The sequence below is a fragment of the Stigmatopora argus genome, chromosome 20 (assembly GCF_051989625.1).
Source record: "Stigmatopora argus isolate UIUO_Sarg chromosome 20, RoL_Sarg_1.0, whole genome shotgun sequence".
NCBI lineage: Eukaryota > Metazoa > Chordata > Actinopteri > Syngnathiformes > Syngnathidae > Stigmatopora > Stigmatopora argus.
The window spans coordinates 417,276-444,184 of NC_135406.1; the positions used below are offsets into that span (position 1 = coordinate 417,276).

General features: G+C 59.1%; 3 protein-coding genes across 12 annotated transcripts in view; 1 reads left to right on the plus strand and 2 right to left on the minus strand.

The window, feature by feature from the left end:
• Positions 1–14: 14 nt before the first annotated feature.
• nit1 (nitrilase 1) lies at positions 15–2,254 on the minus strand. 4 transcript variants are annotated; one of them, XM_077588822.1, is made up of 6 exons: positions 1,926–2,254; positions 1,717–1,833; positions 1,303–1,560; positions 912–1,233; positions 727–852; positions 15–614 (listed from the first exon to the last, which is right to left on the minus strand). In XM_077588822.1, the coding sequence occupies exons 2-6, from the start codon at positions 1,791–1,793 to the stop codon at positions 330–332; spliced, it is 1,068 nt and encodes a 355-aa protein (XP_077444948.1). In that variant the 5' UTR covers positions 1,794–1,833; positions 1,926–2,254; the 3' UTR covers positions 15–329. The 4 variants fall into 4 exon arrangements, with proteins under 4 accessions (XP_077444948.1, XP_077444949.1, XP_077444947.1 ...); XM_077588823.1 differs by lacking the exon at positions 1,926–2,254 and having other exon boundaries at positions 912–1,048; positions 1,130–1,233; positions 1,717–1,918; XM_077588821.1 differs by lacking the exon at positions 1,926–2,254 and having other exon boundaries at positions 1,717–1,918.
• On the plus strand, positions 2,078–12,081 carry arhgef40 (Rho guanine nucleotide exchange factor (GEF) 40). Of its 4 annotated transcripts, none has more exons than XM_077588795.1 (25): positions 2,078–2,461; positions 2,527–3,995; positions 4,064–4,171; positions 4,599–4,884; positions 4,959–6,024; positions 6,235–6,437; positions 6,510–6,662; positions 6,737–6,842; positions 6,924–7,017; positions 7,094–7,174; positions 7,317–7,433; positions 7,537–7,635; positions 7,691–7,842; positions 7,983–8,121; positions 8,194–8,313; positions 8,480–8,671; positions 8,754–9,209; positions 9,299–9,642; positions 9,739–9,988; positions 10,067–10,156; positions 10,577–10,789; positions 10,897–11,088; positions 11,163–11,343; positions 11,453–11,542; positions 11,613–12,081. In XM_077588795.1, the coding sequence occupies exons 2-25, from the start codon at positions 3,846–3,848 to the stop codon at positions 11,801–11,803; spliced, it is 5,073 nt and encodes a 1,690-aa protein (XP_077444921.1). In that variant the 5' UTR covers positions 2,078–2,461; positions 2,527–3,845; the 3' UTR covers positions 11,804–12,081. The 4 variants fall into 4 exon arrangements, with proteins under 4 accessions (XP_077444921.1, XP_077444920.1, XP_077444923.1 ...); XM_077588797.1 differs by having other exon boundaries at positions 2,079–3,995; positions 11,613–11,710; positions 11,777–12,081; XM_077588796.1 differs by having other exon boundaries at positions 2,079–2,461; positions 3,906–3,995.
• Positions 12,082–13,703: 1,622 nt separating this feature from the next.
• Positions 13,704–26,909, minus strand: part of col4a6 (collagen, type IV, alpha 6) — a 44,104-nt gene continuing 30,898 nt past the window's right edge. For 2 of the 4 annotated variants that reach the window (XM_077588044.1, XM_077588043.1), the window contains exons 8-52: positions 25,917–26,051; positions 25,781–25,825; positions 25,587–25,706; positions 25,450–25,515; positions 25,345–25,380; positions 25,214–25,276; positions 25,106–25,141; positions 24,992–25,033; positions 24,833–24,922; positions 24,701–24,754; positions 24,576–24,638; positions 24,431–24,475; positions 24,310–24,363; positions 24,150–24,219; positions 23,976–24,086; positions 23,716–23,874; positions 23,477–23,521; positions 22,690–22,779; positions 22,454–22,611; positions 22,203–22,385; positions 21,948–22,131; positions 21,344–21,388; positions 21,001–21,072; positions 20,757–20,864; positions 19,618–19,836; positions 19,388–19,546; positions 18,366–18,536; positions 18,128–18,271; positions 17,948–18,067; positions 17,684–17,865; positions 17,519–17,582; positions 17,370–17,444; positions 17,198–17,305; positions 17,020–17,127; positions 16,858–16,929; positions 16,664–16,783; positions 16,471–16,587; positions 16,225–16,386; positions 16,037–16,135; positions 15,799–15,951; positions 15,616–15,732; positions 15,333–15,524; positions 15,098–15,269; positions 14,775–14,889; positions 13,704–14,657 (exon numbers count right to left, since the gene is read on the minus strand). In XM_077588044.1, the coding sequence (XP_077444170.1) occupies positions 14,397–14,657; positions 14,775–14,889; positions 15,098–15,269; positions 15,333–15,524; positions 15,616–15,732; positions 15,799–15,951; positions 16,037–16,135; positions 16,225–16,386; positions 16,471–16,587; positions 16,664–16,783; positions 16,858–16,929; positions 17,020–17,127; positions 17,198–17,305; positions 17,370–17,444; positions 17,519–17,582; positions 17,684–17,865; positions 17,948–18,067; positions 18,128–18,271; positions 18,366–18,536; positions 19,388–19,546; positions 19,618–19,836; positions 20,757–20,864; positions 21,001–21,072; positions 21,344–21,388; positions 21,948–22,131; positions 22,203–22,385; positions 22,454–22,611; positions 22,690–22,779; positions 23,477–23,521; positions 23,716–23,874; positions 23,976–24,086; positions 24,150–24,219; positions 24,310–24,363; positions 24,431–24,475; positions 24,576–24,638; positions 24,701–24,754; positions 24,833–24,922; positions 24,992–25,033; positions 25,106–25,141; positions 25,214–25,276; positions 25,345–25,380; positions 25,450–25,515; positions 25,587–25,706; positions 25,781–25,825; positions 25,917–26,051 (5,004 nt within the window). In that variant the 3' untranslated portion in view covers positions 13,704–14,396. The remainder of the gene's footprint in view (positions 14,658–14,774; positions 14,890–15,097; positions 15,270–15,332; positions 15,525–15,615; positions 15,733–15,798; positions 15,952–16,036; positions 16,136–16,224; positions 16,387–16,470; positions 16,588–16,663; positions 16,784–16,857; positions 16,930–17,019; positions 17,128–17,197; positions 17,306–17,369; positions 17,445–17,518; positions 17,583–17,683; positions 17,866–17,947; positions 18,068–18,127; positions 18,272–18,365; positions 18,537–19,387; positions 19,547–19,617; positions 19,837–20,756; positions 20,865–21,000; positions 21,073–21,343; positions 21,389–21,947; positions 22,132–22,202; positions 22,386–22,453; positions 22,612–22,689; positions 22,780–23,476; positions 23,522–23,715; positions 23,875–23,975; positions 24,087–24,149; positions 24,220–24,309; positions 24,364–24,430; positions 24,476–24,575; positions 24,639–24,700; positions 24,755–24,832; positions 24,923–24,991; positions 25,034–25,105; positions 25,142–25,213; positions 25,277–25,344; positions 25,381–25,449; positions 25,516–25,586; positions 25,707–25,780; positions 25,826–25,916; positions 26,052–26,909) is intronic. The other 2 variants (XM_077588046.1, XM_077588045.1) reach the window with 2 other exon arrangements.

Below are 26,909 nucleotides of genomic sequence, written 5' to 3' on the forward strand. Positions count from 1 at the left end.
ATCTGTCCAATCAGAACAGTACGTAGTGGCTTTTAATGTTTTGAATGCTATTTATACATTTCTATTCGAGGAGGAAAAAAAACATGCCTAAATTGATCAAGAATCAGACATTTTTCCACAAATATTTGAAGGTAATTATCCCTCTTGTTCCCAAAATGACACACTTTTGCATTTTGATGTACAAATATAAAAGGTGCGGCGGCCCGGTGGCAATTGATGGAAATGAGCTTAACCCGTATCACACAGAAGATTATTTGGAACCATCTATGCATGAGGGAAGCAGTATATCAAAATGTCTTTTCTTCCAAAAAGTAAAACAATGAAGGAAACTAGTCTTGACCTTCTTGCCCCGGGCTCACGAGGTTGGCGTAAAAGGCGGCGTCTCGCCGATGCTCGGGCAGCGGCATGCTCCGGCGGACCTTGCGCATTTTCTCCAGGTCCACTTCCACCAGAGCCAGGCCCGGGCGCTCTCCCCCGCAGTCGGCCGTCACCGCGCCCCAGGGGTCCACGGCCAGGGCGTGGCCGTAAGAGGAGCGTCCTCGGTGATGCCGGCCCACCTGCGCCGCCGCCAGGACGTAACACTGGTTCTCGATGGCCCTCGCCCTGAGCAGCGTCTGGAAACAACAAGGGGGGGGAGGCTCAACTTCTATCCCCGAGCGCGCCGACGCCATTTTGGCCATTTCTCCCATTTTCGTGGCCATCCGACCGAGACCCCGCGGGGCCCACCTCCCAGTGAGCGGCCCCCGTGGCAGGCGTGAAGGCCGACGGGAAGGTCAGGATCTCGGCGCCGCTCTTCTCCAGCGCCAGCGAAAACTCGGGGAACCTCAAGTCGTAGCAGACCCCCAAGCCGAGCTGAGGGCGAGAGGTCGCGTTGGCGGAGGATAGGCCGAAACGGTGCGCGGCGGAAACACCTTGCCCACTGGCGTTTGGACCGGCGCCACCATGGAGGGCCCCGGGAGGGCGAAGGCGCTTTCCTTCAGCGAGACGCCCTTTTCGGGAATTTCCACGTCAAACAGGTGGCATTTCCTGTAAGTGGACACAATCTGGCCTGCGCACAACGCCGCGCCGCGTACGTCCATGAAAATGTGAAGCCCGGAGCTCGGGAAGTTGCGCTTTGGGAGTACGGGACCTTGATTGTTCACCACGACGTGGGTGTTGTAAACCCGCCGCTCGGCCTCCCAGTCCGGTCCGCGCTCGTGGAAGCCCCCCAGAGACAGCCAGAGGTCCAACGTCCTACGACGGGTGGGCGGGCGCTAAGCAAATAATCCCAGCGCTTCGGCGGCGGCGAGGGGCCAAAAGTACCTGGCCAGCCGAGCGTACTGCGTCAAGGTATCTCCCTCCAGGGTCTCGGACAGAGCCAGGGTTTCCTCCGGACTGGATCCGATGTAGTCGAAGGCCTCCGGCAGGAAGGCCATCAGGGCGCCTCGCCGCTTGGCCTCCTCCAGTAGGCCTCGGGCGGCGCTCAGGTTGGCCGGCTTGTCGGCGGTGACGGACAGCTGACACAGAGCGGCCAGCGGATGGCCGCAAGCGGACATCTTGCGCCGTGGCCGTGTCCGCTCGCTGTCAATAAAGTCGACTTGAAAGGAGAACTGCCCTGCGTGCGGGGAGACATTTGTCTCCAAAAGACGAATCCGCGTATCACGCGCACACACGTTTTAAAGATCTGAGAGCCAACGTGATGACACATGCCCCCCAAAAAATGGGAATAAGACCTACCTGCCGTGTAGGGAAAGAGTCCGAAGGGCGAGAGATTTCCCAATCCTGACTGTCAAGCGCAGCACGGACACCGACATTGACCAAATGAAACCTGCCTCTTCATGCCGTGGTGAAGTTCTGTTTGTGGTTTTAAAAGACAGAAAACATGAATGACGAGGCCAAAGCGAGTGCTTTCACAGTTCAGGCAGGTCGGTTGTTTATTTACATACAGGCAATCCGGGGGCAGCCTTTTGGGTCCGCCTTGCTGACGTCGGAGGGACGGAGCCTGCTGATGACCGTCACGGAACAATAACTCCTGTCAACAGCAGAGGGCGGTATTGGACAGCGGACGTTTTCAACGGTGCTGTCTGTTATGCTCGTTTTATAAGGCAACTCTGCTGCAAATGAGGGGGACGGACGGACGGCAAAAAACGCTGTCAATCAAATACCTGACGCTCCACCCCTTTTCTAAATTTTGCTCAGGAGCTCGCTTGAGCTTGCCTCTAGGGCTCGGAATGGAAAGTTTGACTGGGTTAAGTTAAGACTGTGGCGCTCTTGTTGGCTGCTGAGGAAGGGGAGGAGGGGGAGGAGGGGAGGAGAGGGGGGAGGTCTGCCGGAGTGAGGACGACGCAACATTTCCAAGCGGGGGAAATCCGCCGGGGCTCGGAGGTGATCGGAACGCCGACCGTGGACGCTTGAAAATGCCGAGAGCGCGCCCGTCCAGGAAAGGCGCCGTGGACTGATCTGGATTCCAATCTTGACCATGGTGAGTATGGATGGAGGAGATTTTTCTTCTCAAGGAAAGTCCACTTTGAGAGAGAATCTCCCCAGGAACGGCTACGTACCGTGCTGCCCGACCATCTCCAAGGGGGAGGAGGACACCTGGGTAGGCGGGAGTGCGGGTAGAAGAGTTGTTTGCGGGGTGGAGCGGCGTGGAAGAAGGTGGGGGGCGAGAGCCACCGGGGATAGGCTCGGTCACTCCAGTCCACTTCGGAAAGGATCTCCTGGCCGAGGAAAGTTCCATCTGCACAAGCAGGCGCAGTGAAAAGACACTGGTGGCAGGCAACTTTTGTTGGGAAGTGTGCGGTGGGCGATGGGCACAGTCACAAAAAGCTCCGGCGAAGGACGCTTCCTGCCTTTGTTGACGGAGCGACTGCCCGATCCACAAAATCCACGGGTCGCTCATCGAACCCCGTCCATTCTTCGACTCTGACGCGCTCTCCTTAAAGACAATCCAGTGGCTTGTCCTCCGCGCGGAGACAGACGCCTGGTGGTGGTTTCCCACATTGCGCCTCTTGGGCTGCCAGCTGGGAGTCGTCCACATTCTACGGCCGGCCAGTAGGCGGGAATGTTCCGCTTTTCTGTCTTTTCTTTGGCTTTGGCGGGTCGGGAGCAAAACCTCACGTCTTTGGAGGCTCCTCCATCACATCTGCTTCCCATCACGGATGCTCAACTTTCCCAGCCTTCCTTCTCACTCTTTTCTCCCCTCCTCCTCCTCCTCCTCCCTCCATCTGTTGTTGTCTATCTTTTTTTCTTCTTTTCACGCCACCGTCCATCTGGCGACTTCATTCTGCCTTTCTTCTAGCGAGGAACACTACGGCGAGCCTGGGGCCTTTGGCACCCCCTCGCCACTTTAGTACGCAACATGTGGAAATGGCACGCACTTGGGAACACGCCGACCACGGCGATGCGCCCGAAGGCCGTTGAAAATGCCTTCTCCTCCTAGTAGGGTCTCTCCTATTTAGAAACGGGGGGAACAACGTGTTCATTCGTTTCAGAAAAGATGGCGCTTGTGTACGTAAACCGTCTTTTTCACCACTTTTCTTCCCAATGTGAGAACGGCGGCGGATGAAATGTGCGTAATTGCTCTCAGATGACACGTACAAGTGGGCGGAGGTAAAAAGTGAACAGGAGGAAAACACAATTACGGCTCAGGGCGGGGGGGAGCTCGCCCCGTCTGGGTGGCTGTCGGACAAACATAGTTGGAAAAGGGAGGGGAAATTTAGCGTGTTGCCATGTCGACGGGCTACATGGGGAAATAAACAAAGCGTGTGTGTGTTGACCGCCAGCTAGCCAGCCCTCCGAGGGCAATGTTTTGACACTCCCCAGAATGTTGAACAGGAAGCCGGGAGGAGAAAAAATGTGGCGCAATGAGAAGAAGGCGGGCCCCAAAGCTGATTCCGGCCGGTTCTTTTGTCCCCCCCCCTCAGGCGTCGGAGGCCATGGAGGAATGCGTGCAGGGGGCGCTCTCGTCCCTTTACCCACCTTTCGAGAGCACCGCGCCGCCTCTCCTCTCGCAGGTACGCAAGTGGACCCGCTGGCGTGAGCCGGCCGGCGCCACCCAGAGATGTCCGTGTGGTCCGTGCAGGTCTTCACGGTGCTGGAGTCCACCTACCAGCAGGACGGCCTTCGCTACCTCCTGGACTACTTTGTTCCCGCCAAGCACCTCCTCCACAAGCTCCAGCGGCACGCCTGCGTGAGTTTGTCTTTGCTTTCGGGAGGGAAGTAAACTCGACGGGCCCGTCCGTGGAACTCGATGCTTTGCGAGCGCACGTGACCGCCAGCACGTGGATCGGAGGCTCTTTTTCCATGCCGCCGAGACGGTGAGTCGTGACGGTAATTCCTTCCAGATGTGAGAGAAGGGGGGGCCGAGGAAACAGAAACTGAGAGACCACGGGCCTCTAAATGGAGGACGAGAGAGCTCTTGGCAGATATTGGCCTCGGCTCGGGGGCGGGACTGAAAAAGTCGAACTGACGAAAGTTACGGACCATAGTGGTCTCGTTGAAGGCCCTGGCTTAGCGTTGGTTAGGACCAGAGTCCAGATGGGGCCCAGGCCAGAGGCTACCTGCCATCAGCTTCCTCTGGCAGGTCCCCCCAAACTTCTTCTCCTCCCTCTTGCCAGTCCCAGTACGTGGGATGCCTCTTCCTCCACTCCGGCTGGCCGCTGTGTCTGGGCGACAAAGTGGTGGTCCAGCTCTCCACCCTGGACTGGAGGCTGCTGCGGAGCAACGACTTCTACCTGCAGGTGGTCCCCTTCTCTACGCGCTGCCCGCGACTGGCCCTCAAGTGTCTGGCTCCCGGGGGACGCACCGTTCAGGAAATCCTGGTTCCCGAGTCCCAGCACCCCCTCGTGTTCACCAGCGAGTGGCTGCACAGCATCAACAAGGAAAGGGGCCACAGGAGGGAAGGTAGCGCTGCCGTCGAGATCTCCGATCCACCCGGCCGGCAACCGGTCGTGACCCGGGTCTTTCTCTCCACGTAGCGGGCGGCGGTCTCGACGCGTGCTTGGTGAGCACCTGCGACGGCGTGCTCCGCCTCCCGTGGAAGGAGGTCGTCTACCCCCAGTTCATCCACGACCCCTCCGGGGAGCCCGGTCCGAGCGCCGACCCCCGGGGCTACCTGTCCGAAGGTCCGCCCGGGGGCGGGAGCCGAGACTCCTGGGGGTGGGCCGAGGAGGAGGACGGGGAAGACGTCACCTCGCCGCCGGACCATTTGTCCTCGGAGCCGTCGCTTCCCCTGCGGAGGCGCAGCGAAGACGGACTCGGGCGGACCGTCGGACATCCTACGCTCCACAGTGACTACGTGGAGCTGCTGGAGCCCAGGGGGGGACCGGACGGGGGTGTCGACCCCAGGCACAGGTACTTGGAGATGCACGGGATATGCAAAACCAAGACATTGCCTCTCTGTAAGAGGGGAAAGGCCATCAAATTGCACAGTGAAAAGTGGCTGGGACATGGCCAGATGGACAACTTTGGTAGCTTAGCGTGGACTTCCGGACTCAAATCCGTTTCGACCGCCCCCGAGGCGCACGGACCGGTGCCCGCCGCTCCGGGAGTCACACAGACCGGCGGAGGAAAGCCGTCCTTCTCCTGCTCGAACCAAAACCACGATGGCTGCGACCGCGGCGAAAGAGCCGGAGGGGACATCCAGACCCGACCGTACGACGTGAGGCGGCCCGGCGTCGGGGGCGAGGGTGACGCGGAGCGGGTCGCTCGGCCAAAAAGAGAAAGCTCCGAAAGCGCCGGGCTCCCCGACCGGTTCCCCGACTTGGGGGGACACCTCGTGGAGGGCTGCTCCGACCAGGGATCCCATTCGGACTCCGTATTCGAGGAGACCGCGCAGAGCGGGGATGGCGGGGACGGCGGTGCGGCGGCGACACGGACGCCGCCGGGTGAGCGGATGGAAACCTCGGCTGCCGTGGACGAGAGCTCGAGCACCGAGGACGGCAAACGCGGAGCGGTCGGACAAACCGGCGACGACGGAGAGAAGAAGAATCCAGAGCGAGCGACGGGAAAGGAAGTCAAGGCCGCGGGATTCAGAGCTCAAAGGTAGCCTCGTCTTCTAGCAACTCATGTTCGTGTCACTTGCCGTGTCGCTATTGCGTGCTCGCCATCCCAAAGAGGGCCGCTTCATATATTTGAAGTCACAAAAATAGGGGCAACGTAAGCAGTGTTCACCATCAAAAGTGACCATTGTTTATGTACAACTCCCAACAACACGGTGGAATATCCGTCAGAAAACACGTGCTTGTCTTGAAGGAGGAAGAGGAGGGTCCGGGGGGCTAAAGGGAAGGTGCGGCCTGGCGCCCGCGCTTCCCGCGGGGGTTCCAAAGCGCAGGGGAAAGCACCCCCGCACCCGAGTTCTACTACCCGCTCCACGCGACAACCAGTCGCGGAGGACCGCCGTTCGGAAACGGGCTCCGACGGCGAATGTCTGTCCGAGAACGGCGTGTGCGGCACAGGTGGGAATTGGGAATTCCTTCCTTTGGGTGAGTGGCACCCGTGATCGAACGTCCCTCCGTTCATCTGGACAGACGCAGAATCTGTGCCCGAGCGCAGCGGTGGTGGGTCGGCCGCCCCCGTCCCCTCCGCCGAGGAGGCGGAGTCGGCGGAGCTTTGTAAAGAGGCCCCTTTGCTGAGGGAATTGGACGCAGAACTTCTCGCCTCGGGGCATCTGACGATGACTGGTATTTTCCAAGACGGAAAAAGCGGCGTGGTGTCGGGGCGGAACCATGGAGTGACCCATTCGTTCCAACCACAGGTACAGTGGACAGATTGGGACGCGCTCTGGTCGTCATGGACAAGGGAAACTCCCACAGCGGCCAGGAGATGGCTCGCGTCCTGGCCTGCTACCACCAAATGGCACGGTAAACACCTCCCGGTCGGCCGGAGGGTGGGCGGGCCGCAACGGAAAGTGAGCGCATTTTGCCCACGTCTGCCGTGCGCAGGGTCGCGGTCAAAGACAAAGGTCTGGCGGTGTTGACGGACTGCAGAAGCTCGCCGTTGTGCGCCAACCGCCTCTCCGCACTCAGGTTGTTCCAGGTAAGAGCGGGCCTTTTGGAAACTAAGCACGGTACCGTTTAGGGGACCGTTAAGGACATCTGACTTGATACGCCAGCGCATGGTTCTCGGTGGTCTTGGAGCCGTGCTGCTTTTGGTGGAGGGAGAGCAGCCCTCGTGCGATCTGGAGGGAACAGAGGTGAGGCTTGAAACTTGGTCACTTTGGCCTTCCCGCGGTCAAAACCGGGACTCAAATGTCTCCCAGGGGTTCCCGAGTGGAGCGCTACAGTTGGATTGGTTGAGAAAGCTTGGTATTTTCTCCTCCTCTGCCCCATTGTCAGGTTTACCTTGTGCGGGGAACGGCCGTCCTCCAGCAATTTGTGGACGGCCAACAGCTGCCCACGGAGATGGGTGGCCATTTCCACCACCGCCACTCCGATTGGCTCTCCTTCAGACAAGTAAGAGAATCAGAACTGCGCCGTCACTCGGCTAAAGTTGGGGCCCCGATGCAGAGAGACCTGCGAGCACTCCAGCCGCTAAGTCGGATCGCTTCTTCTTCAGAGTTTAGAGAGTCTGAGCGAGCGCTGCGAGAGCGCCCTCCGCCTGCTGGCGGAAGCCCTGCGGTCGATGGACGGCGAGCCGCCGGTGGGCAGCGTCAAGGTGAGCGCCGGGAGGCCCACCGCAGTTAGCGTGTTTTGACCGAGGCTAACCCTAGGAGGTGGCGGCCGGCGTGGACAAGCACCGGCGCCTCATGGCGAGCGTCCTCGCCGACTGCCGCTTGACCGAGCTTCAGCGAGGGGGCGGCGCCCGCCTGGCGGGATTGGCCAACAGCGCGTGCGGCTTGGCGCGGACTTCGCCCGATTGCAGGTGATTTGCGGTGGCGTTCCGGAGGAGGACGCGGGAACCTTCAAAAGTGACTTTGGCATCGGGGATCTTCGATTAAAATCCGGCTAGTTAAAAGCAGCCACGCCTACGCCGATATCAAGCTGGCGGATTTGCTTCTACAGGGCCGCGCTGGCCGCCGCCTCCAAGCTTTATGACAGCGTGGACAACGCCCTCCACGGCCTGGTGCAAGTTTCCAACCGGCGGGCTCGCGAGTTGGACGCCCTGAGCCGACTGGCCGGCCTGGTGGGCGAGTTGGAAAAGGTGAGCCGGCCAACATTGCTATAGGCCCGCTTTGCCATACCGAGAAACAAACCAGCAGTGTCGTGTCCCCAGTGCAACGAGGAGATGGAGCACGTGCAGTCGGAGCTGGACTCCTACAAGGATCCGCCCCTGTCGCTTAGCAGACTGTCGCTCCAGCAGCAAAGATTCAAAGCGTTGCGAGAAACGGCAAATGTGAGGAGCTGGCCCCACATCCCGTCTTTCTGTCTTCTTCGCGCTTCCCTTTGCGTGGGCCGCGGTTGGAATCCATGACGGATTTGGGGAGCCTGAGTGCGCAAAGGAGGACACTGGCTCCACCTAGTGCTGGCGCAAAGAAAAGCACGGGCTGCTTTCCTTCCAGGAGCTGCACGGCCGAACTCTACGCGTGCTGACAGACCTGGAGGCCTGGAGCGAGTTGGACTGGGCGGGCCTGAACGACATCCGGGTCCGACTGCCCCCGGTCAGGGAGCGTCTGCGGGACTTGTCGCACTGCCTGTCCGACCGCTGGACAGCCCTAGACAACACCCAGCGGTTGCTGTCCACTCTGACCGAGGTGAGCGTCCGGCGTCGCCCACGGCCGGCGTCGCATCCAAGCATCCCGGCCCGCATCCGAGCGTCGCCCGTCTCCCCCGCAGGCGTCCCAGTGGTGCGACGAAGTGTCCTCCAACTCCCCGCCAGGCTCCTCCCCCGTCTGCGCCCTGGCCTCTCTCCCGCCCATCCCGCCGTCTCGTTTTCAGGACGCCCGCTCGTTGGCCGTGGACTTGGGAGGGGCGGCGCTGCTGGATCTGTGGAGCCGCACGTTGGAGCGTTACCAGCGCACCGTGGCCCAGGTGAAGCCGCGCTTTCTCCAGAACCAAGGCCAGGCCAAGGCCAAGACCCCCGGCGCTGGGAGCGCATGGGAGGCGGAAGGAGAGGGCGACTGGGGCTCGAGCGCCTCGGGGAGCGAGGGCGGGCTGCAGTCCTGGGGTTCTCTGGCCTCGCTGTTCAGACCGCAGACCTGCTCCACGCTCAAGATAGGAGATGAGAGGGGGGTCAAGAAAGAGTGTGCGGGGGGCGGAGGGAAGTTTCTCCAGAACCTTTTGAAGAAGAGTGTGAGGATTGTCCATCGGCTCTCCGGCTTTCTCCGCCGCCGCCGCCGGCGCCTGCCTGGAAATCCCTGACCCGGAGTGTCTTCTCTTAGCCCGCAGAGGCACCCTTACCCGACAAGCCGCCCAGGAAGAGACACCCCAGTTTTGACCTGCAGGCCCTGCTGGCCCCTCGTCGAGGTGCCGCCAATCCCAAAGCCGCCGAGTGCCGCACCTCCCCCAAGTTGTGGTTGGGCCGCAGGGCCCTGACCGACCCCGTCATCACCACCGGCGTTGCTGCCGCCCTTCGAGGGGGAGCAGGAGCAGGGGTGTTGATCAGGGGGGTGGAGGTGAGCAGCAAGGAGGTGGTGGACCACACCGGGTCCCCGCGCCAACACGTGCTGCTGGGCAGGACCGAAAGGGAAACGGGGACGGAGCGGGCCTCGTCCACAGCTCAGAGGTTGGCGGCCTTCCTTTCCCTTCCCCTGCCCTCCTCCGTCCTCTTTGGGCCGCTACCTCGTCTGATCTTCCTCCCTCGGTGTCTTCCCGGCGGCAGCAAACTCCACTTGCTCTGGTGCAGCATGCTGAGCAGCGAGCGACAATACGTGGCCGTTCTCCAGGGAGTACTGGAGACCTACCTCCCGCTGCTGGAGCTCCCGGACACGCCGGCCCCCCTGTGGGGGAAGTCAGAGAGCCTGTTCCCCCGCTGGGCCGCCTTGAGCGCCTTCCACTCGCAGGAGCTTCTGCCCGCCATGGAGGACGCGCTGGTGCAGAGCCTGCTACAGCAGGACTGCTTCAGTAAATACGTGAGTGGAACCCGTGCGACGACGGCGGGCGCATTTTCTTCTCCCCAAAAACGCCCTGTTGTCTGATTTGTCACACAGCGTGAGCACTTCCTGCACTACGCCGACTACATCCGGAGGAAACCGGAACCGGATGCGCCTTTGGTCCTGCGAGCCGCTGACTTCTTTAAAGTGAGTTGCTGGCGACCAACGCAGAGCCGACACCAACCGGCGAAAGGGAAAGTTGAGTGCGCAAACAATGGGAACGAGCGGCCGCCAGGAGGCGACATTGGCCCAAAAGAGCATTTGGATTGCTCGGAATGAGTAGAGGACGGGAAGGGGTGCAGGGGCAAAGCACTGTGCTCCAAAGCCACATTTGAGTTTGAAACAGTTTGGACTCGGAGGCCAGCTCCTTGACTGCCGACACTCTATTGGTTTTAGTTTTATTATCAACAAAACTCACCGGTTGCTCATCTTTTTAGGTTTTGCTTGAAAAGTGCCTTTCCCGAATATACATTGATGACTTTCCTCCAACAAAAGCGCCTGACCTATCCCCTGGTCTACCTTCTCTGGCCTCCTGTCTTGCTCCCTCCCTTGTCCCCGCCCCCCCAGTCCAAACTCCCCGCCAGCGCCGCCTCCCCCTTGTCGCCTCTGTGTTTCCCTCAGTGCTTGCAGGCGCCCCCCGAGCGACTGGAACAGTATTGCCAGGCCCTGGAGGAACTGGGCGGCATCAATCCCTCCTCCGACTCCGCCCTGTCCGTGCTCAGGCACGCTCGGCGCCACGGCGAGGACCTCAGGGCCAGCGACCTCATCGCGGGCTGTCTGGTAAAAGCGCATGTCATGTCCCCTGCAAAATCTTGCGTCTTGGTGGCGCCCAGCCCCAAAGACCAAAGCGCTCGCAGCTCTTACTGACTAACTCTCGCGTCCGTCAGATCCCCGAGACGGAGCGCGGCGAGCTGGTGCGGCAGGGCGACCTGACCGTGTGCGGCGGCACCCGCCGCAAGCGGGTGGGTCCCCGGAGGGTCTTCCTCTACCAGCACATCATGATTTTTACCAAAAGCAAGAGCGGGGGAGTAGGCGCCGGGCCGGGGCGCCTGGCCTACAGCTACAAAAACAGCATGAAGGTAAAAAAAGAAGAGTTTGTTGCGCCTTAAGGGCCACCGCCATCTATAACGCCAAGGATGCCGTCCCCGCCCAGACGGCCGACATGGGCCTGACGCAGAGCGTGGGCGAAGACGGCCTGAAGTTCGAGGTTTGGGTGCGGCAGACTCCCCGGCTCAGGGACTGCGTGACGCTGCAGGCTCCGGACGGAGAGCAACGCCGGGCCTGGACTCGGGACGTGGCCCGCCTGCTGTGGACTCACGCCATCAACAGCACGGGTGAGTGTGGCGCCTGTCGGGGGCGTCCGCGAGGCCTCCCCCCCCTTGCTTGGACTCTGGCGACCCGAGCTGGCCTGGGCTGAAAAAAGGTGCACCTCTCCGCACGCAGAATTGTGCCTGAAGGAGTCGCTGTGCGTGGGCGTGTCCGGCAGGCTGCTGCTGGACGCCAGCGCCAGTCAAAGCAACACCTTGGAGCGAGGTGAGACGGTCACGCGGGGGGGGGGGGGGTCTCTGGCGCTCTCCTCGAGCACAACTCTCGCCCTCTTCAGTCAACAGCAGCTGCTCGGACTCGTCGTCCGCCGGCAGCCACCGGGAGGCGGGGGGTTCCCCGGCGCCGGGCGGGAGGAGCTCCGCCGCGGGCCCTCAGGTGGGCGACCGACGCACGGGACAACGGTCGCAAAGGTTGATCCTCGCGTGGGCCTTTCCTCCCCAGGCTCCGTCACCCTCCACCGCCGTGTAACCGTCGCGGCGCTGCCAGTGAGGGAGGGACTCGTACTTCTAGGCCACACAGACTTGGACGTGGACGTGGACCCCCAAAGCGGCGGCACGCCAAAGCGGAAGACGGCTTGCGGAGTGAGCGCCGCCGCCGCCGCCATGAGCCCAATCCGGAGGCTACGGCTCACTTTCCAGGTGTTGAGGCTTTCGTTTTGAAGATTTTGCCAAGTACATGGTCGATTTTTTATGAAAAAAAAACCTTACTATACACTGTCGTTTTTTAATAAAAAATGCCTTGCTATACATGGTCGTGTTTTAATAAAATAAATGCCTTGCTATACATCAAGGGTGTCAGACTAAGGTTGGTTCGCGGGCCGCTTTAACGTCAACTTGATTTCACGTGGGCCGGACCATTTTAGATATAATATTTAGATTTTTTAAATTTTATAAATGGATTAAAACAGGGGTCTCAAAGCGGTCCTCAAAGGGCCGCAGTGGGTGCAGGTTTTCATTCCAACTCAACACACAAAATGATGCGGCGGGCCAGATTTGGCCCCCGGGCCGCCACTTTGACACGTGCTATACGTGGTCGTTTTCTTAATATTGTGTTTTTGAAAAAGTACAGCATAATGAAAATAAGTTCATTATAATTACTGACTGTAAAACGGACGTACGTGCGTTTTACAGTCAGTAATTGCACCATGTGTCACGCTGAAGTCACACATGCATATTGTGCAATGTGCAAATGTCAGTCATTTTGGAGACGGCATCAACACGAGATACATATTTCGTCGAATAAGAAGCAATAAAGTTCTGCGTGTGACTAGATTTGGAAGTTTCATCCCAATTGCGATCTATTTTGCGCTTATTCCGAGGAGGCATATTGAAATTGTATTGATATGACTTACCAGAGCCGGGTGGGTACGCCTACTTCCGTTAGCGAATTTTTCCGGTTCACAGTGCACTTGAACCAAGATGGTGGAAGCCGCAGTGATGGTGTCAATTTCGAGGCATTTAAATTGGAAAATTGCTACTTTCCTTATTTAAAAATAAATTAAATTGCTGAAACGTGATTCAGATGAGCCCTTTTTTAATAAATGTTTGTGTGTGATTAAGAAAGAAAAAAAACGATCCCATCTTTGCAATACCAAAAGTGTCAACAAAGGAGGCAAACTGCCCCCTGGCGGACACTAGTGGATTTGCAAACATGGGGAGCGTCTTTTTTTCTTTCTTAATCACACAATAAAACAATTAAAGGGCTGATTTGAATTACGTTTCAGCAATTTCCTGTGTTATTAAACAAGATTCATGTCCTATTTAAAATGAGTAACTCAAATTTACACCATTTTAAATGTAGTTTTCAGTTTTAAGTTTATTTTGGTTACTCCATTTAAATAAGACATGAATCTTGTTTAAAAATTACACAATTACAATTGCTGAAACTTGATAAAAATGAGTCCTTCATATTTTTGGGGTGTTTGTGTGTGATTAAAAAAGGAAAAAAGGCTACTCGGTTGTGGCAATACCGACCGAATCCGATAGGTGGCAGTCTCTCTATGGAAATGTGATTTTGCTCGCTTAAGTGCCTCTTCAGAAATGCTGACGGTTGAAAAAAATGATTTGTGATGGTTCTATCGGCAATGTAAGACACAAATTCAATTTTAAAAGGCCAAAATAGAATAAATATGTTCATAGCTGCATTTAAAATGGAGTTTATTTTGTTTACTCAATTTAAATAAGACATAAATCGAGTTAAAAATACATAACATTGCTGAAACTTGATTCAAATGAGCCCTTTAATTTTTTTTAAATGTTTGTATGCGTGATGAAGTAAAAAAAAGGCTCCATTTAAATAAGACATGAATCTTGTTTAAAAATACATCTACTAATTGCTGAAACTTGATACAAATTGCCATACAATGGTCTTAGTGGGATCTGTTTTATTCTTAATGCATACATTGTTCAGATCAGCAGTTTGTCCTGATGACGCCGTTTAAAGTAAAATGTCATTCCATCCAAAAGCAAATAAATGACCGCAAAATAAAAGCACTCCAAGCATTAGTAAGGAGGAAAACGCAGTATTAACTATGTACAGCAATCAGACGATCCGGTGTTTTGTTAGATTACAAGTGACGTTTCATAACAATGGCTTTATGGCGGAGGGAGGCGCTTCCCTCGCGCTTCGGATTTCTATTTCCCAAACATGCGTCAGTGCAAATTATACCAAAGGTGGCCTCGAACGAGTGGTTGCCGCGGCGAGGAATTTAAAGGGGGAGGGCCACGTTAAGCGATAGCAGCGAGGAGTGGAAAAAAAAAGCAAAGCAGTCGGGGGGGTCTTCAGTCGCAGACGCCCGCCCATTGGCGGAAGCTCGAGCGCGCTACGATGAAGGATTTCCGTCTCGGCTGCCCGAGAGGACACACAAGAGAAAAGACATAGCACCGTGGTCAGGGAGCCTTCCCTCCCTTCGTTTCACCAACTGTCCCGCCGCCGGAAAGGAGGAGCGGCAGAGCAGAGGAGGCCCGCCTGGCCGGCCTGGGCCAGAGTCTTCTGGCTCGCTAGCATCGCCCGCCGGCCGGGCTCCTCCTTCTCCTCCTCCTCCGCCGCCTCCGCCGCCTCCCTACAACAGCTTGCTGCACACTTGGCAGCGGCTGACTCTGGAGCGCTCCTGGCCTCCCTTCAAGGTCTCCTGCCCCGGCGAGTAGACAAACTGCCGGTTGGGATCCACCGTGGTCAGCCAGAAACTGTACTTGTTGGCAAAGTAATGGCACGTCCCCTTGGCGCCGTTGCACTCGATGAACGGGGTGGCCCGGAAGTCCTCGAGGCAAGAACCGGGCGAAACCAGGGACTGGCCCCCGCCCTCGGCCCCTGCCGCCGTGTGCTGTTGAGGGAGGAGAAGGGGGTGGTTAGGGGATGGGTATTTGCCCACAAACAAAACCCGTTTTGCATGCCTCGCTCGCCATGATTTGGGTTAGGACTACTTTTGAATTCTACTTACCATGAGGAAGGAGTACCCTATCCAGAGACTCCTCCAGCCAGGGGGGCAGTTAGGGATGGTCATGTCCTGACTGTGGACCGACACCGCCTGAGACGGCGCCTCGCACACCGAACACCTGCCGGCGGCAACGGACAAATGGAGTGGGCTCCAGGAGATGCGGCCGGCCGGGTCGGCTCCCGGAAGCGGCTCCGGGAAGCGGCTCCCGGAAGCGGCTCCCGGAAGCGGCTCCCGGAAGCGGCTCCCGGAAGCGGCTCCCGGAAGCGGCTCCCGGAAGCGGCTCCCGGAAACGGCTCCCGGAAACGGCTCCAGGCGCCTTTCCCTACCTGCTGATGTAAGGGCGAATCTGAGAGTGGGCCACGGGCATCATGGGAATGGGAGCCGTGGTGGACAGCCAGTAAGATTTGTCGTTGCGGCTGGCGTAGTAGCACACCTCGTTGGGCGAGCAGTAGAGGAAAGGGATGGTGCTGAACCTGGGCAGGCAAGACCCCGGCTGACCTGAAGAGAGGCCGCGTCAATTCCGAGCCCCCCCAATCCCGTGGCCTAAGCCTCGTTCCTCACCAAGGTCCTGGTTGTGCGCCTTCTCCTGGCCCTCCACGTAAAGCAGGCTGTAGCCGTCCCACAGCTTGGCCATGCCCTGAGGACACATGGGAACCTGCGCATCCTGGCTGTGCTTCACCAGCGTGTAGCCGATGCTAACGCTGCGGCCCACCGAGCCGGGGCTGCCGGGCCTCCCGGTGCCGCCGGGAAGACCTGGGAAAAAACAGTGTTCCTTCCTTCCAGTGGCGTGGCCACAGCCCCCCCCCCAAAAAAAAATCCATCAATAAATACATCCAAAACAGACCTTGTTCTCCAGTGGCTCCAGGGAATCCAGGAGGGCCGAGGTCACCGATGCCTCCGGGCTGACCCACGGAACCGGTGCGGCCCAGTTTTCCCACCGAACCGGGACGTCCCTTTGGACCTGAGGTTCCACCCCGGCGGTGAGCTCAATTGGTCGCTCGCGGTAGCGCGCCACCCTCCTACTCACCTGGGCGTCCGGGTACGCCGGGTTGACCGGGCCCTCCGGGGAAACCGCGGCTTCCGGTTTCGCCTACTGGACCGGGGTCTCCCGGGAGCGGTAGGTAGTCTAGATCGTTCCTGGGGATGGTGACGCCGGGGCGACCCGTGGGACCCGCGGGACCTGGGCGGGCGGGATTTTTGATCTGAACGGCTGCCCTCCTTTTCAACAAGCTCGGATGGATTGCGCCGCGCCACGCCGCGCCTACCTCGGAAGCCCTTGGCTCCTTTGCGGCCGTAATAGCCGGGGTCGCCGGTAAAACCTTTAAGACCGGGGCCACCGCCCGATCCGCTCTCGCCTTGTTGCCCTGGAGGGTTTAGGTGGCGGCGTGAAAACGGCTGGCGCCGACGAGGCCGGCCGGTAAGGGCCGGCGAACGGACGGCTCTCCGGATCAACCTTTGAAGCCGGGACTGCCAGAGAGTCCGAGGCCTCCGGGAAATCCCGCTTCTCCTTTCCCGCCGGGGATTCCGGGGAAGCCCGGCACGCCAGGATCCCCTCTGTCGCCTTGGTCCGTGCCCGGCCCGGGTGGGCCGGGGAGTCCCGGAGGGCCGCTCAAACCTGAAGCCAGGGCGGACGCTGGCTTAAAGAGCGAGTGGAGGAGGCGGGGGCAGAACTAAAGGAAACGGGAGCACCGCCACTCACCGTACTCTCCGTCCAGTCCGGGAAGGCCGGGATCTCCCGTGGGTCCCGGGATGTCCGAGCCCAGCGAGGCGCCGGGCAGGCCCGGTCGCCCCGGAAATCCCCCCAGTCCTGGTCCGCCTGAGCACACCAGCCCACGCGGCATTCCGTGACACCTTGCGTTCGCCCCGCCCCCGTCGCTTTGCGTCGGTCTCACCTGGCTCTCCCCTCTCTCCCTTCCGTCCCGGGAAACCTGGCGCTCCCGGGTAGGAGACGCCTCTCTCGCCCTTCAACCCCGGTACGCCCGGAGCGCCCGATCGGGTTCCGGCGCTCGACCCTGACGCAAAGACGAAAGGCGAGTCGAGTGGGCGGCCGGCCGGCGGCTTTTGAGCGACGGCCGGCGCTCCTTACCGGGGGTCCCGGTCGGGCCTTTGGCTCCACGGAGGCCGTTGAGTCCGTCCAAACCGGGAGATCCGGGAAGACCTGTCCGAACACGAGTCCGTCTGGCGTTGCTTATTTCCAAGAGCGCCGAGAGACAGCGGACTGGGCACCGACAGGGGGCCGTTCATTTACCTTTGGCTCCCGGACCACCGGGTCCTCCGGGCAGACCCGGGCTCCCGTCCGCGCCTCCTCTTCCGGGGAAGCCGGATTGACCTTTGGCTCCCGGGTAGCCGGGCGACCCTGCCGACGGGAAGACGTCGGTGACAAAGGCTCGGCGTACGAGAGCCGTGGAGAGTCCGGGCGGTCTCACCCGTTATTCCGGGCCCTCCGGCTGCTCCGGGCGCGCCCTTGACTCCGGGGAAACCGGGGCTTCCGGGAAAGCCGTCGGCGCCGGGAACGCCGTCGTTTCCACGCCCGCCTGCGGCGGGGCAACGGAAGGTCGGCGCCGGGTGACATGGGAGACACTCGGGCGGGGCTCGTACCTGGGAATCCCGAATCTCCAGGCTGGCCTTTGAATCCGGGAGCGCCGGGATAGCCGTAGGACTCTCCGGGCAGACCTGCGGGCCAACGCGTGCGCGTTGGCTTGTGGAATAAAAGTGGCATGCACGTTTCCACTTGCCACTTGACCCACCTTTGTTGCCGGGACGACCCGACTGTCCAGGGTTGCCGGGGAAACCGGGCAAACCGTCGTCTCCCTGTCGCATAACATCATTTGAAAACGCCTCTACTTGTAGGTATTCTTAACTGAACTTAATGCTTGGATATGCGACATTTCTGTGTGTTTGTTTCTTTTTACCCTGAGTCCGGCCGTTCCGGGGAATCCCAGGATTCCTGCTTCGCCTTTTGGACCGGGCCCACCCGGAAATCCGGGCTGCCCGGGGTAGCCGGGCACTCCCGGCTGCCCTTTGCTCTGTTCTGCAAAACCCGGAAGTCCGGGCAGACCCTGACGGCCCGGCTGGCCTGGATAACCTTTGTCGCCTGAGGGAAAACAAAGCCACTATTCTTGCTTGCTTCTAGCCAATTAAGCTTAAGAAAACAAAAAAAATGTACAATGGCGTACCTCTAGGACCGGTGAAACCGGGCAGGCCGACGGTTCCGGGGGTTCCGGGATCGCCTTTGGTTATGATTACTGGCACTGGAGGGCCGGGCGGGCCCGCTGGGCCGGTTAACCCTGGCTCACCTAAAAAGAAAATAGAGTCCAGTGTTGCCGTGGTTTGCTACCGACACGTCGACAGCCCACCTTTCTGTCCCGCGTAGCCGGGCCCGCCGGGAAGGCCGTCTCTCCCGGGCCCCCCGGGCAGTCCTTTCCCCCCGGGAAATCCCGGGCTCCCGGGTCGGCCCAGTTGACCGGGGAAGCCGGTCACGCCCGGGAAACCTCGTTCGCCTGTGCAAAGCAAAGCAAAACAAAAGAAAGCTCAAAGCTCATCGGTTGAACCTGGATCCGCCGGCGAGCACTTCCGAAGAAGACCTCAACGTACCCTTCCTTCCCGGGAAGCCGGGCAGTCCATCCCTGGTTCCCGGTCCCGCCAGTCCCGGCGGCCCCCTGGTCCCCGGCGAGCCCGGGGTGCCGGGTAACCCCGGGGTGCCCTTGATGCCCGCCGGCCCGGGGAAACCCGGGTCTCCTCTGTCTCCCTTTCGCCCAGGAAAACCTGAAGGAGAGCGGATGACACGACTTTAGTCTCAGAAAAGGAGGAGGACGATTAGGGCAAAAGCAAAACGTGGCACTTTCAAATGATGTCAGGCAGTCTCTGTAAATAGACATCAAAATGCAAGCAAGCTAGCAACTAGCAAGCACACGCGCAGCGTAGCACGGCTGCTGCAATTGCACGGATTGGTTGGAAAATGGCCACTTGGAATGTTCCGCCGTACGGAAGGGATCATTTCCCACTAATCCTCAAGTGCAATTCCAGACTCAATTGGCAATGTCCAAGGCGGGTGGTGACTACATTCTACGTTGGACTTCTTAAAAAAAAGGAGCCCCCGGCCAGACCACGCCTGTCCGCCGAGGCCTTTTGTTTAAGAATGGACTCTAGCGCCGAGAGGTAGGGAGAAAATGACACTGGACCGAGCGAGGTCAATCAAGGAGCCACAACGGTTAGTGCTAACTAAGGGCAACCGAGTGGGGGGAGGGGGGGAGGTTTTCTTTGGGTTTGAAAGCCGAGAGGCGGCCGGCATGGCGCTTAGAGGAGGAGCTCTCACCTTGGCAGCCTAAATGGGACGGACGCCCCCCCACCAATAGGAAACGGGCGGAGGGACGAAATGACGGACGGGGATGATGAGGGCGATGACGGTATACGGGAAGGAAAGGTCGGAGAAAGAAAGGACACAAGGTGCGGGAAGACAAGAAAAAGAAAAGAAAAGAAAAAAAAACAGAGGGAGAGAATCTGTCGGCTCCGTTTAAACGCAAACAAAATGAGTGTCTTGGAAGTCTGCTTGAAAAATACAGACAATCAAGAAAGATGACCATTTCAAGATAAACTAACATTTTTTTTCCGCTCACCTGGCGAGCCGCTTAAACCCTTGGCGCCGTCCATTCCCGGGGGGCCGGGGACCTGGACCGTCGGATCTCCTGGGGGTCCGGGAGGACCGGGAAGTCCGGGAAAACCGTCCGTGCCGCGCGGGCCCCGACGTCCGGGAACGCCCGAGCGCCCCTCCAAACCTGAAATAGAGAAACGTGTGGCCATCGCGTGGACGTACTGCGGTGACCCGTAGGGGGCCGAGGCCACGCACCGGGTGATCCGGGCCCTCCCGGCGTCCCCGGCTGGCCCTTGTCCCCGGGGGCACCGGGGAAACCGTCCCGACCCGGCAGTCCCGCCGTGGCTCCCAGGACTTCTCCGGGCTGGCCCTTGGCCCCAGGGCGTCCCGGGAGGCCGTCCTTTCCCCCGGCCCCGTCCGAGCTGCGACCCGGGATGCCGGGAAGCCCGCCGTCGCCTCTGGGCCCGGGGAAACCTGGACGAGGAGAAATCATTTAGGCCTGTTTTTTGGTTTACAAATGGCAATGTACAAATTCAAACTACCATATTTTCACGACTATATGGCGCAATGGATTTAAAGGCGCAGTGTCAGTAACGAGTGCTATTTCTGTATTTGACACACATAGGATGCACCGGTTTTAAAGACACAGCCAGACATGGCAAAACATACACCAGCTTAAACATACGGACACACGCTAAAAACCCGTTTTTAAAAAGGCAACGGAAGGAAAACTGAGTTGGGTTGTACTTTATTTAGCCATTTTACAATGTACTCACGTCATCATCACCCACAAATCCATCAAAGTCCTCATTTTCTGTGTCCGAATTGAACAATTGTCCAAATGAGTCATGGAAAACGCTGAGTTTTATACATTCGTCCAGGCGGCGACAATCCATTCGCAAATAGTAGCTAGCTAGTAGCTAGCGTAACTAGCCCGGCGCTGCCTGCCACCCTTCGTAAAGCTGTGTTGATGTCGATGTCCACGCCAACATCTAGCGGCAGGAGCTCTCCAGCCGGAATGACGGCGAGCACCAAATTAGTGTGCTAGCCGTCATACTGGGTGTATTGACAAAAGAACTATATAGCCCAGCAGTCACTGCGCAGTACTTTTTCTACAGGGAAAATAGTAGTCGGGGGTTGCTTGCCGTAGTTGTGAGAGCTGTAGAGGATGGTGTACCCTATCGATTGATTTATTTGATTTTATCGTGATAACAATTTTAGTATTGGTCCATATATAAAGCGCACTGGATTATAAGGCGCCCTGTCTATTTTGGAGAAAACGTAAGACTGTTAAGTGCGCCTTATAGTCGTGAAAATATGGTATTATCTAACTACGGCGACTTTCCGCGGGTAGAGCGAGAGGCACATTTTGCAAAACCATGCGGGCCGCCTACCTTGCGGTCCAGGCCGCCCACCGTAGCCGCCGTCTCCCCTCTCTCCCTTGGCGCCGTCGAATCCCGGACGTCCGGAGCCCCCGGGCGAGCCCGGCTGACCTTTCGGACCTGGCGCGCAGAAAGAGCATCACAGTTTGTCCTTCTGTTTTTTTGTTTTTGGCACCGTGGCCGAACTTGTAGGTTTAGGAAAAAGCCAACTGAAAAGGAGAAGAAAGAAAAGGCGGAGTTTTTTTTCCCCCCTCACCTGGCCGTCCGGGAACGCCGGGAAATCCGGGAACTCCCGCCTCACCGGACACGGCGCAAGGAATCACTCGGCCTGGGAACGGTCACAGAAAATGTAGCCGCCATACAAACATGGGGGCAAGGATGGTCTGCTAAACGATTCTTAAAAGCACCCTAGATCGATTGGTTGACTGACAATTGTCAAGTCCATTGGTTCATGACGGCAAAGTTAGTAGGAAAGGCGCTTGGCATGTTTTTTTTTAGTGCTAACGGGTTTCCCGTTGGCTTTGGGGATCACGAGCACTCTGGCGACAAAGCTCGAGGAGGGCACTTGTGGCGTGACGCCGGAAAGGTTCGTTACCCACCCGTTCCCTCTTGGCTCCCAATAAGTTCTCCGCAGCCGTTTTCACCTGGACGGGAGGCACGTGCGCGGGCGGGCGGGCGGGGGTGCCGGGGAGACAGAGCGATGGATGGGTTGTTTGGAAAGGCAGACGCAAACACACACACAGACACAGACACAGAGAGAGAGAGAAAAAAAGCAGCATACAAAGCCGGTCAGGGTCATTTGCATGCGCCAAATCGGCTTCATCAAACAAAACATCAGCAATCTGTTCCATTGGATGACTTGGAGGCAACAATCACAGCGGCGCTTCGGAGCGTCAATCTGATGGCGGCGTGGCGACAATCAGCGCGCTATCCAAGCCATTTATCAACAAGCACGAGTACGTACACAAGCTCATTAATGGAGACCATTAATCGTGTGGTTTGCGAGAGCGGCGGGAATGGGAAGGAAGCTGCTGGGGGAGGGGCAAGGAAAGCTGAGGGTAACCCTAACTGTCTAACCCTCCTAAAGAGTGGGGGCGTGGCCGCGACCATCTGGCAAGAAGGAGGGCGGGAACGGTCGCCAAGGGCATCCCGTTCGCGTCGGGCTCTGTCCGGACCGCAGACGGACGGACGGACGGCGCTTACCTTTAGGTCCGGGGAAACCCGGCTGCCCCGGCAGTCCCGATAGACCGGGTTCCCCGGGTTCTCCCCGGAGACCGGGGGTACCGGCAAATCCGCGGCCTGGCTCGCCGGCTGCTCCGGGGCGACCCTTGGAGCCCGGGAAACCCGGGAAACCTTTCTCCCCGATGGTGCCGTATCCCGGGTCCCCCTGATGACGTGAGGCGACGCCTGGTGAGGCCACATCTGCCATATGACCATCCAACGCTTCCACTCACTCACCGGAGGTCCGGGCGGTCCGGTGAAGCCCGGCGAGCCGTCCCTGCCGGCTTTTCCCGTCTCGCCGGTGGGGCCCCGGGGCCCGGTGGCTCCCAGCTCTCCCTTGCCTCCGAAACCCAAATTGACGTAGTAGGAGGCGCCCTTCTCGCCCTTGCGTCCAAAGAAACCGCGTTCGCCGGCACGGCCCTGAGGGACCGCAGCGATGGTCTCGGGGCTGCTTCCAAGTGGAGGGGGGGGAAACGGGGCATACTCACCGAAGGTCCCTGAAGGCCGGCGAAGCCCGTCGAGCCGGCGTCGCCCGACTCGCCCTTGGCTCCGTCGGAGCCGGGGCGACCTCCGGCGCCCGGCGATCCGGGAGGGCCGGGCTCACCCCCGGTGCCGCCTCCGATGCAGTCGCAGTCGCCGGGATCCCCTTGGGGAGGAGATAGGGGGGAGAGCGGGGCGGGTGAGAGGAGACAAAGACTACCGGGGCGTCGGCGCCGCTTCGTACCCACGTAACCTCCGTATCCCGGCTCCCCCGGCGGGCCTCGGGGTCCGGGCAGTCCGGGAAGTCCGGGCAGCCCCGGGACCGTTGGCGACACTGCGACCAGAAGAGCACATTGGCAAAGGGCGGCGGAAGGTTTTTGTCAAGGCGACGGCGCGTCTACAAATTGGAGGGCTTTGGGATTTCACGCCGTGGGCTCACGGACTCTCCCGCACCGGGCGGCTCCCGGGACAAAATGGAAATAAGAAATGTTCCATCTCTGAGAGCCGGTGTGAAATCGGTGTTAGTTTGTTGTCGTTGGCCATAAAAAAGCGTTGACGGCCTCCAAGCGCAAGGTTGTCTTTTTTTTTTAAAATTTAAGATCTTATTTCTATATAACACAGCTTCTTATCAAGCGTGAACCAAATTCACTGATTTTACATTGCCGTGCCCGCAGAGCAAAGCTCCAATTGGGTTAAGAGTTAGCAGCAGGTCGTTGCGTGAGTTGTACTACTTTGACTTTGTCAATTCCCAGGGCAAGTAAAATCCAGGAATCGTGTTCACTGGCGACACCCTGTGGCCAAAGAGAAGGAAAGCAGCTCGCAGTCGAAAGACCAGCATGTAAGCCAAACTTACCGAGCGCTGCACCTCGCACCGAGTCAAAAGCGTAAGCTAAGAGTAAGCTAAGAGTAGGCTGCCGAGTAGGGCCGCCCAAAGTCGACTTTGCTGGCCTGCTTCTCATTTAAGACTTACTGGCCCAGCGAGCGGTCCCGTGGGACCGCTGCCTGGGGGATACCACCTGCATTTGACTGACCGGTGGGCCTTTCGGGATAGATGACGCAGGGTTGTTCGGGTCGGCCTTGGAGGACAGTAAATTCAGTCAGCCTTTCATTCAAAGATGGCTGCCTCTACGGCTCGAAGCCTGTCGTCCCTGCCGCCCGTCCCTCCCTTCTACAGTCGGCTCGACCCCACGGTCAAAAGCGCCGGAGGCGATCGGCGCCGGCCGCCGCCGCCGCCGCCGCACGAAAAAAGAGAAAAACGCCGTCCACGTACCGGAGGGGCCCGGCGTTCCGGGGAGTCCCGGAGCCCCGGGGACGCCGGGAAGTCCGGGGGAACCCGGGAGTCCTTCCGTTCCGTAGCCGGGGACGCCGGGGCCGCCTTTCTCTCCCTTCGGGCCCGGAGTGCCCGGCAGACCGGGGCGGCCGGAACCACCTGCGCCAACAAAGCGGGACAGGGAGGGAGGCGGGCAGGCCATCCTCGTCAAAAAAACGGGCCGGCTCCTTTTCCGTCCAGTCGACGGCGGCGCACGTTACCCGAATCGTAGACGACCAATCCCGGTAGGCCCGGCGGGCCCGGAAATCCCGGAGGTCCTTGGTCGCCAGGAGCGCCCGGAAGCCCGTTAAAGCCGGGCTGGCCCGGTGGTCCTGAGGGCCAGACAGACTTCCATTTCTCTCCCCTTGGGACGCCTTCTGGCCGTGGAAGCTCACCTTGAACGGCGGCGCCCACGCCGTTGACGTAGGCGGTAGGTCCCGGCGGTCCCGGTTCTCCCTGGTCTCCCTAATAGACAGCCGGGATGAACGACGGCGGCGGCGGAGGACGAGCACCAGAGCGGAAAGATTAGGAAGCGGAGTGGATCGGTCTACCTACCTTGGCTCCGCCAAATCCCGGTTGGCCGGGGAAACCCGCAGTCCCTCGGAATCCCTGTTGGATTGAGTCCGGCCAGTTGAGCCAATGGAAATGAAGATGGCAAAATGTGCTCAAAGCCTACCTGCTGTCCAGGTAGACCAGGAGGGCCGTTAAAACCTGGGAGACCCTAAAGAAAATAACCCGCCAGACCCAGCAGAATAAATGTTTGATAGAAAATGCTAAGGCTTTTAAAGAAAAAATTGGGGGGGAATACAGAAGGGTCTTACTCTGGCTCCTGGGAATCCCGGCACCCCTTTCTCTCCAAATTCCCCACGGAAACCAAAAGGGCTCTGAAACGGGAGTAACACCAGCCAGTTTTACGGGAGCAGACTCGTTTTACGGTAGCGCTTACCGGTGGGCCGCGGTTCCCGGGAAACCCGAGGAGGCCCTTGGGTCCCGCTTCACCCTGACGCAGAGAAAAGAAGAAAAAAAAAGACAAGCCGTCAGGCTCCGATGAAGTCTACCCCTTCCCACCATTGGCTACCTTATCTCCTTTGTAGATGGTGAGCGTTTGCTCGCTTCTCAGAGAGCCGTCGCCCGGAGTTCCGCTCGGTCCCGGAAGACCCAGGTCCCCCTGGCGGAGCGACCATTTTGAACGAGGCGGAACGACAAAGCGACGGACGGCGCCACGGCCAAAACGTACCTTGTCTCCTTTCTCGCCTTGATAGCCGTCACTGCGACTCCCCTAAGAAGAGGTGGATAGCGAGAGATGGCGGCTTTTCCGTTGGTCGTGCCCTTCGTTTGTCTCTTTACTTACCATCGGTCCCGGTGGACCGGGAGGACCGGGCGGGCCCTGAAAAAAACGGACAAAGCAACTTCACTCATCGTACCGCGCCACACGGTAGGAGGCCAAAGGTCAACGCACGGAATATCCTTCGGGCCCGGGCGGGCCGGCGAACCCGACTGGCCCGGTGGGACCCGGAGTTCCCTGCGGGGGGGAAAGACATTTTCAAAATTGGATGATTCAACAGGGATGAGGGGTGAACTTTATCTTACAGGTCGGCCATCTTCCCCAGGCAGACCAGGTACGTTCTGAGACAGAGAGAGGACACTCTTCGGCTTGTTTTTTTTTTTTTCCGGGTTAAGTCGGCGAGAACTCACGGTCACGCCTCCTCCGTCCGCGACGTATCGCGGTTCCCCTTTCTGACCCTTCGGCCCGAACGGCCCCTAGGAGACACGGCGCAGATGTTACCGGGAGGCGGCACGATGGACGGACGGACGGAGAGACGGGTCTTCACCGCAAATCCGGGATTCCCGGGCGCCCCGCTGCCAAAGCCGGGATAGCCCGGTTCCCCTCTGGTCCCGTTACAGCCGTCCAAGCCCGACGGTCCTCTGCCGCCCGGCTGACCCGTGTGACCCTGCCATCGACAAGGCGAGAGTGCCGTCGAGGCGCCTCCTCCTCCACCACCGAAGCTCTAGTGCGTGTACTTACCGGGACGCCGTCATTTCCTTGAAATCCCGGGACTCCCATGGGTCCCTGCAGAGTGTATGAAAAAGTCATGTCGGGTCACGTTATGATATGGCGTCCTAGACTTTAGTGGAGAGAAAAAAAGGCAAACATCACCCACTTTGTCTCCTTTGGGTCCGGACGGCCCTTTCAAGCCGATGTGGCCTTTCTCTCCCTTGGGCCCCGAAGGTCCCAGCGTTCCGCGGTACCCCTCCGGCCCGCTCGGACCCACGTCGCCCAGAGGCCCCGGACGACCCTGACGAGAAAAAGGACAAAGGTCACGAGCGCCGCCGAACCCCAAGATGGATCCCGTTTACGGCGGGGGGAATAATCACGGGACACAATAGTACAAAGACTGAATGAATACGGTTAGAAATACGTACGTACTACTACTAGTATGACTTTCCTCCAGTTTTACAAGTTGCAATTGCACATATTGGCCAGCGAGGGGCAGCGAAACGACGGGAAGGGAAGGTGTTCCGCGGAAAGCAAACGAGAATATCATCATTTTGATTCCACGTTAGCCTCCGACCTCATTTTCCACCCCCGTCCGGAGACGTCAATGGCGGCGGACCGGATCACCGGAGCCCCGCCCCTAGGACGAGCGGTCCGGAGGAGCCGCCGCCTCCGGGCCGCGGTCCGCCATTGGACGTTCCGGTCGGCCCCGAGCGGACCTTCTACCCTCATCCTCATCCTCATCATCTTCCAGCAGAGTGGTCAGCTCGTAGGTCTAAATCCCCTCCGGCACAAAGGACACAAAGCGGCGCATTGGGGGCCGCTAAGCCGGCCGGCCTCGGCGCTCCCATCCAGGGCCCGCCTGGCTTCCTGACACTTTGGCTTGTGTGCGAGCTCGCCACGGACGTCGGGAGGGGAGGGGGTTCCAAACGGCCGTATTGTTCTGCCGGCGGGCGGAAGATTTAACTGTCACGCCGCGTGCTCACTGTAGGATGGTGACGGGGGCAGAATTTGGCGATGCCGGCGGGGGGAGATTTGGCCAATCGGGTGGAGGAGGAGGGTGGGGGGGATTTGGCCCGCCGCGGTGGGTGGGAGGGTCTTCCTCGGCAGACGGGAAATCCACCCGGGCGGGGCCGGACCAGAAACGTGAACGGGGCGC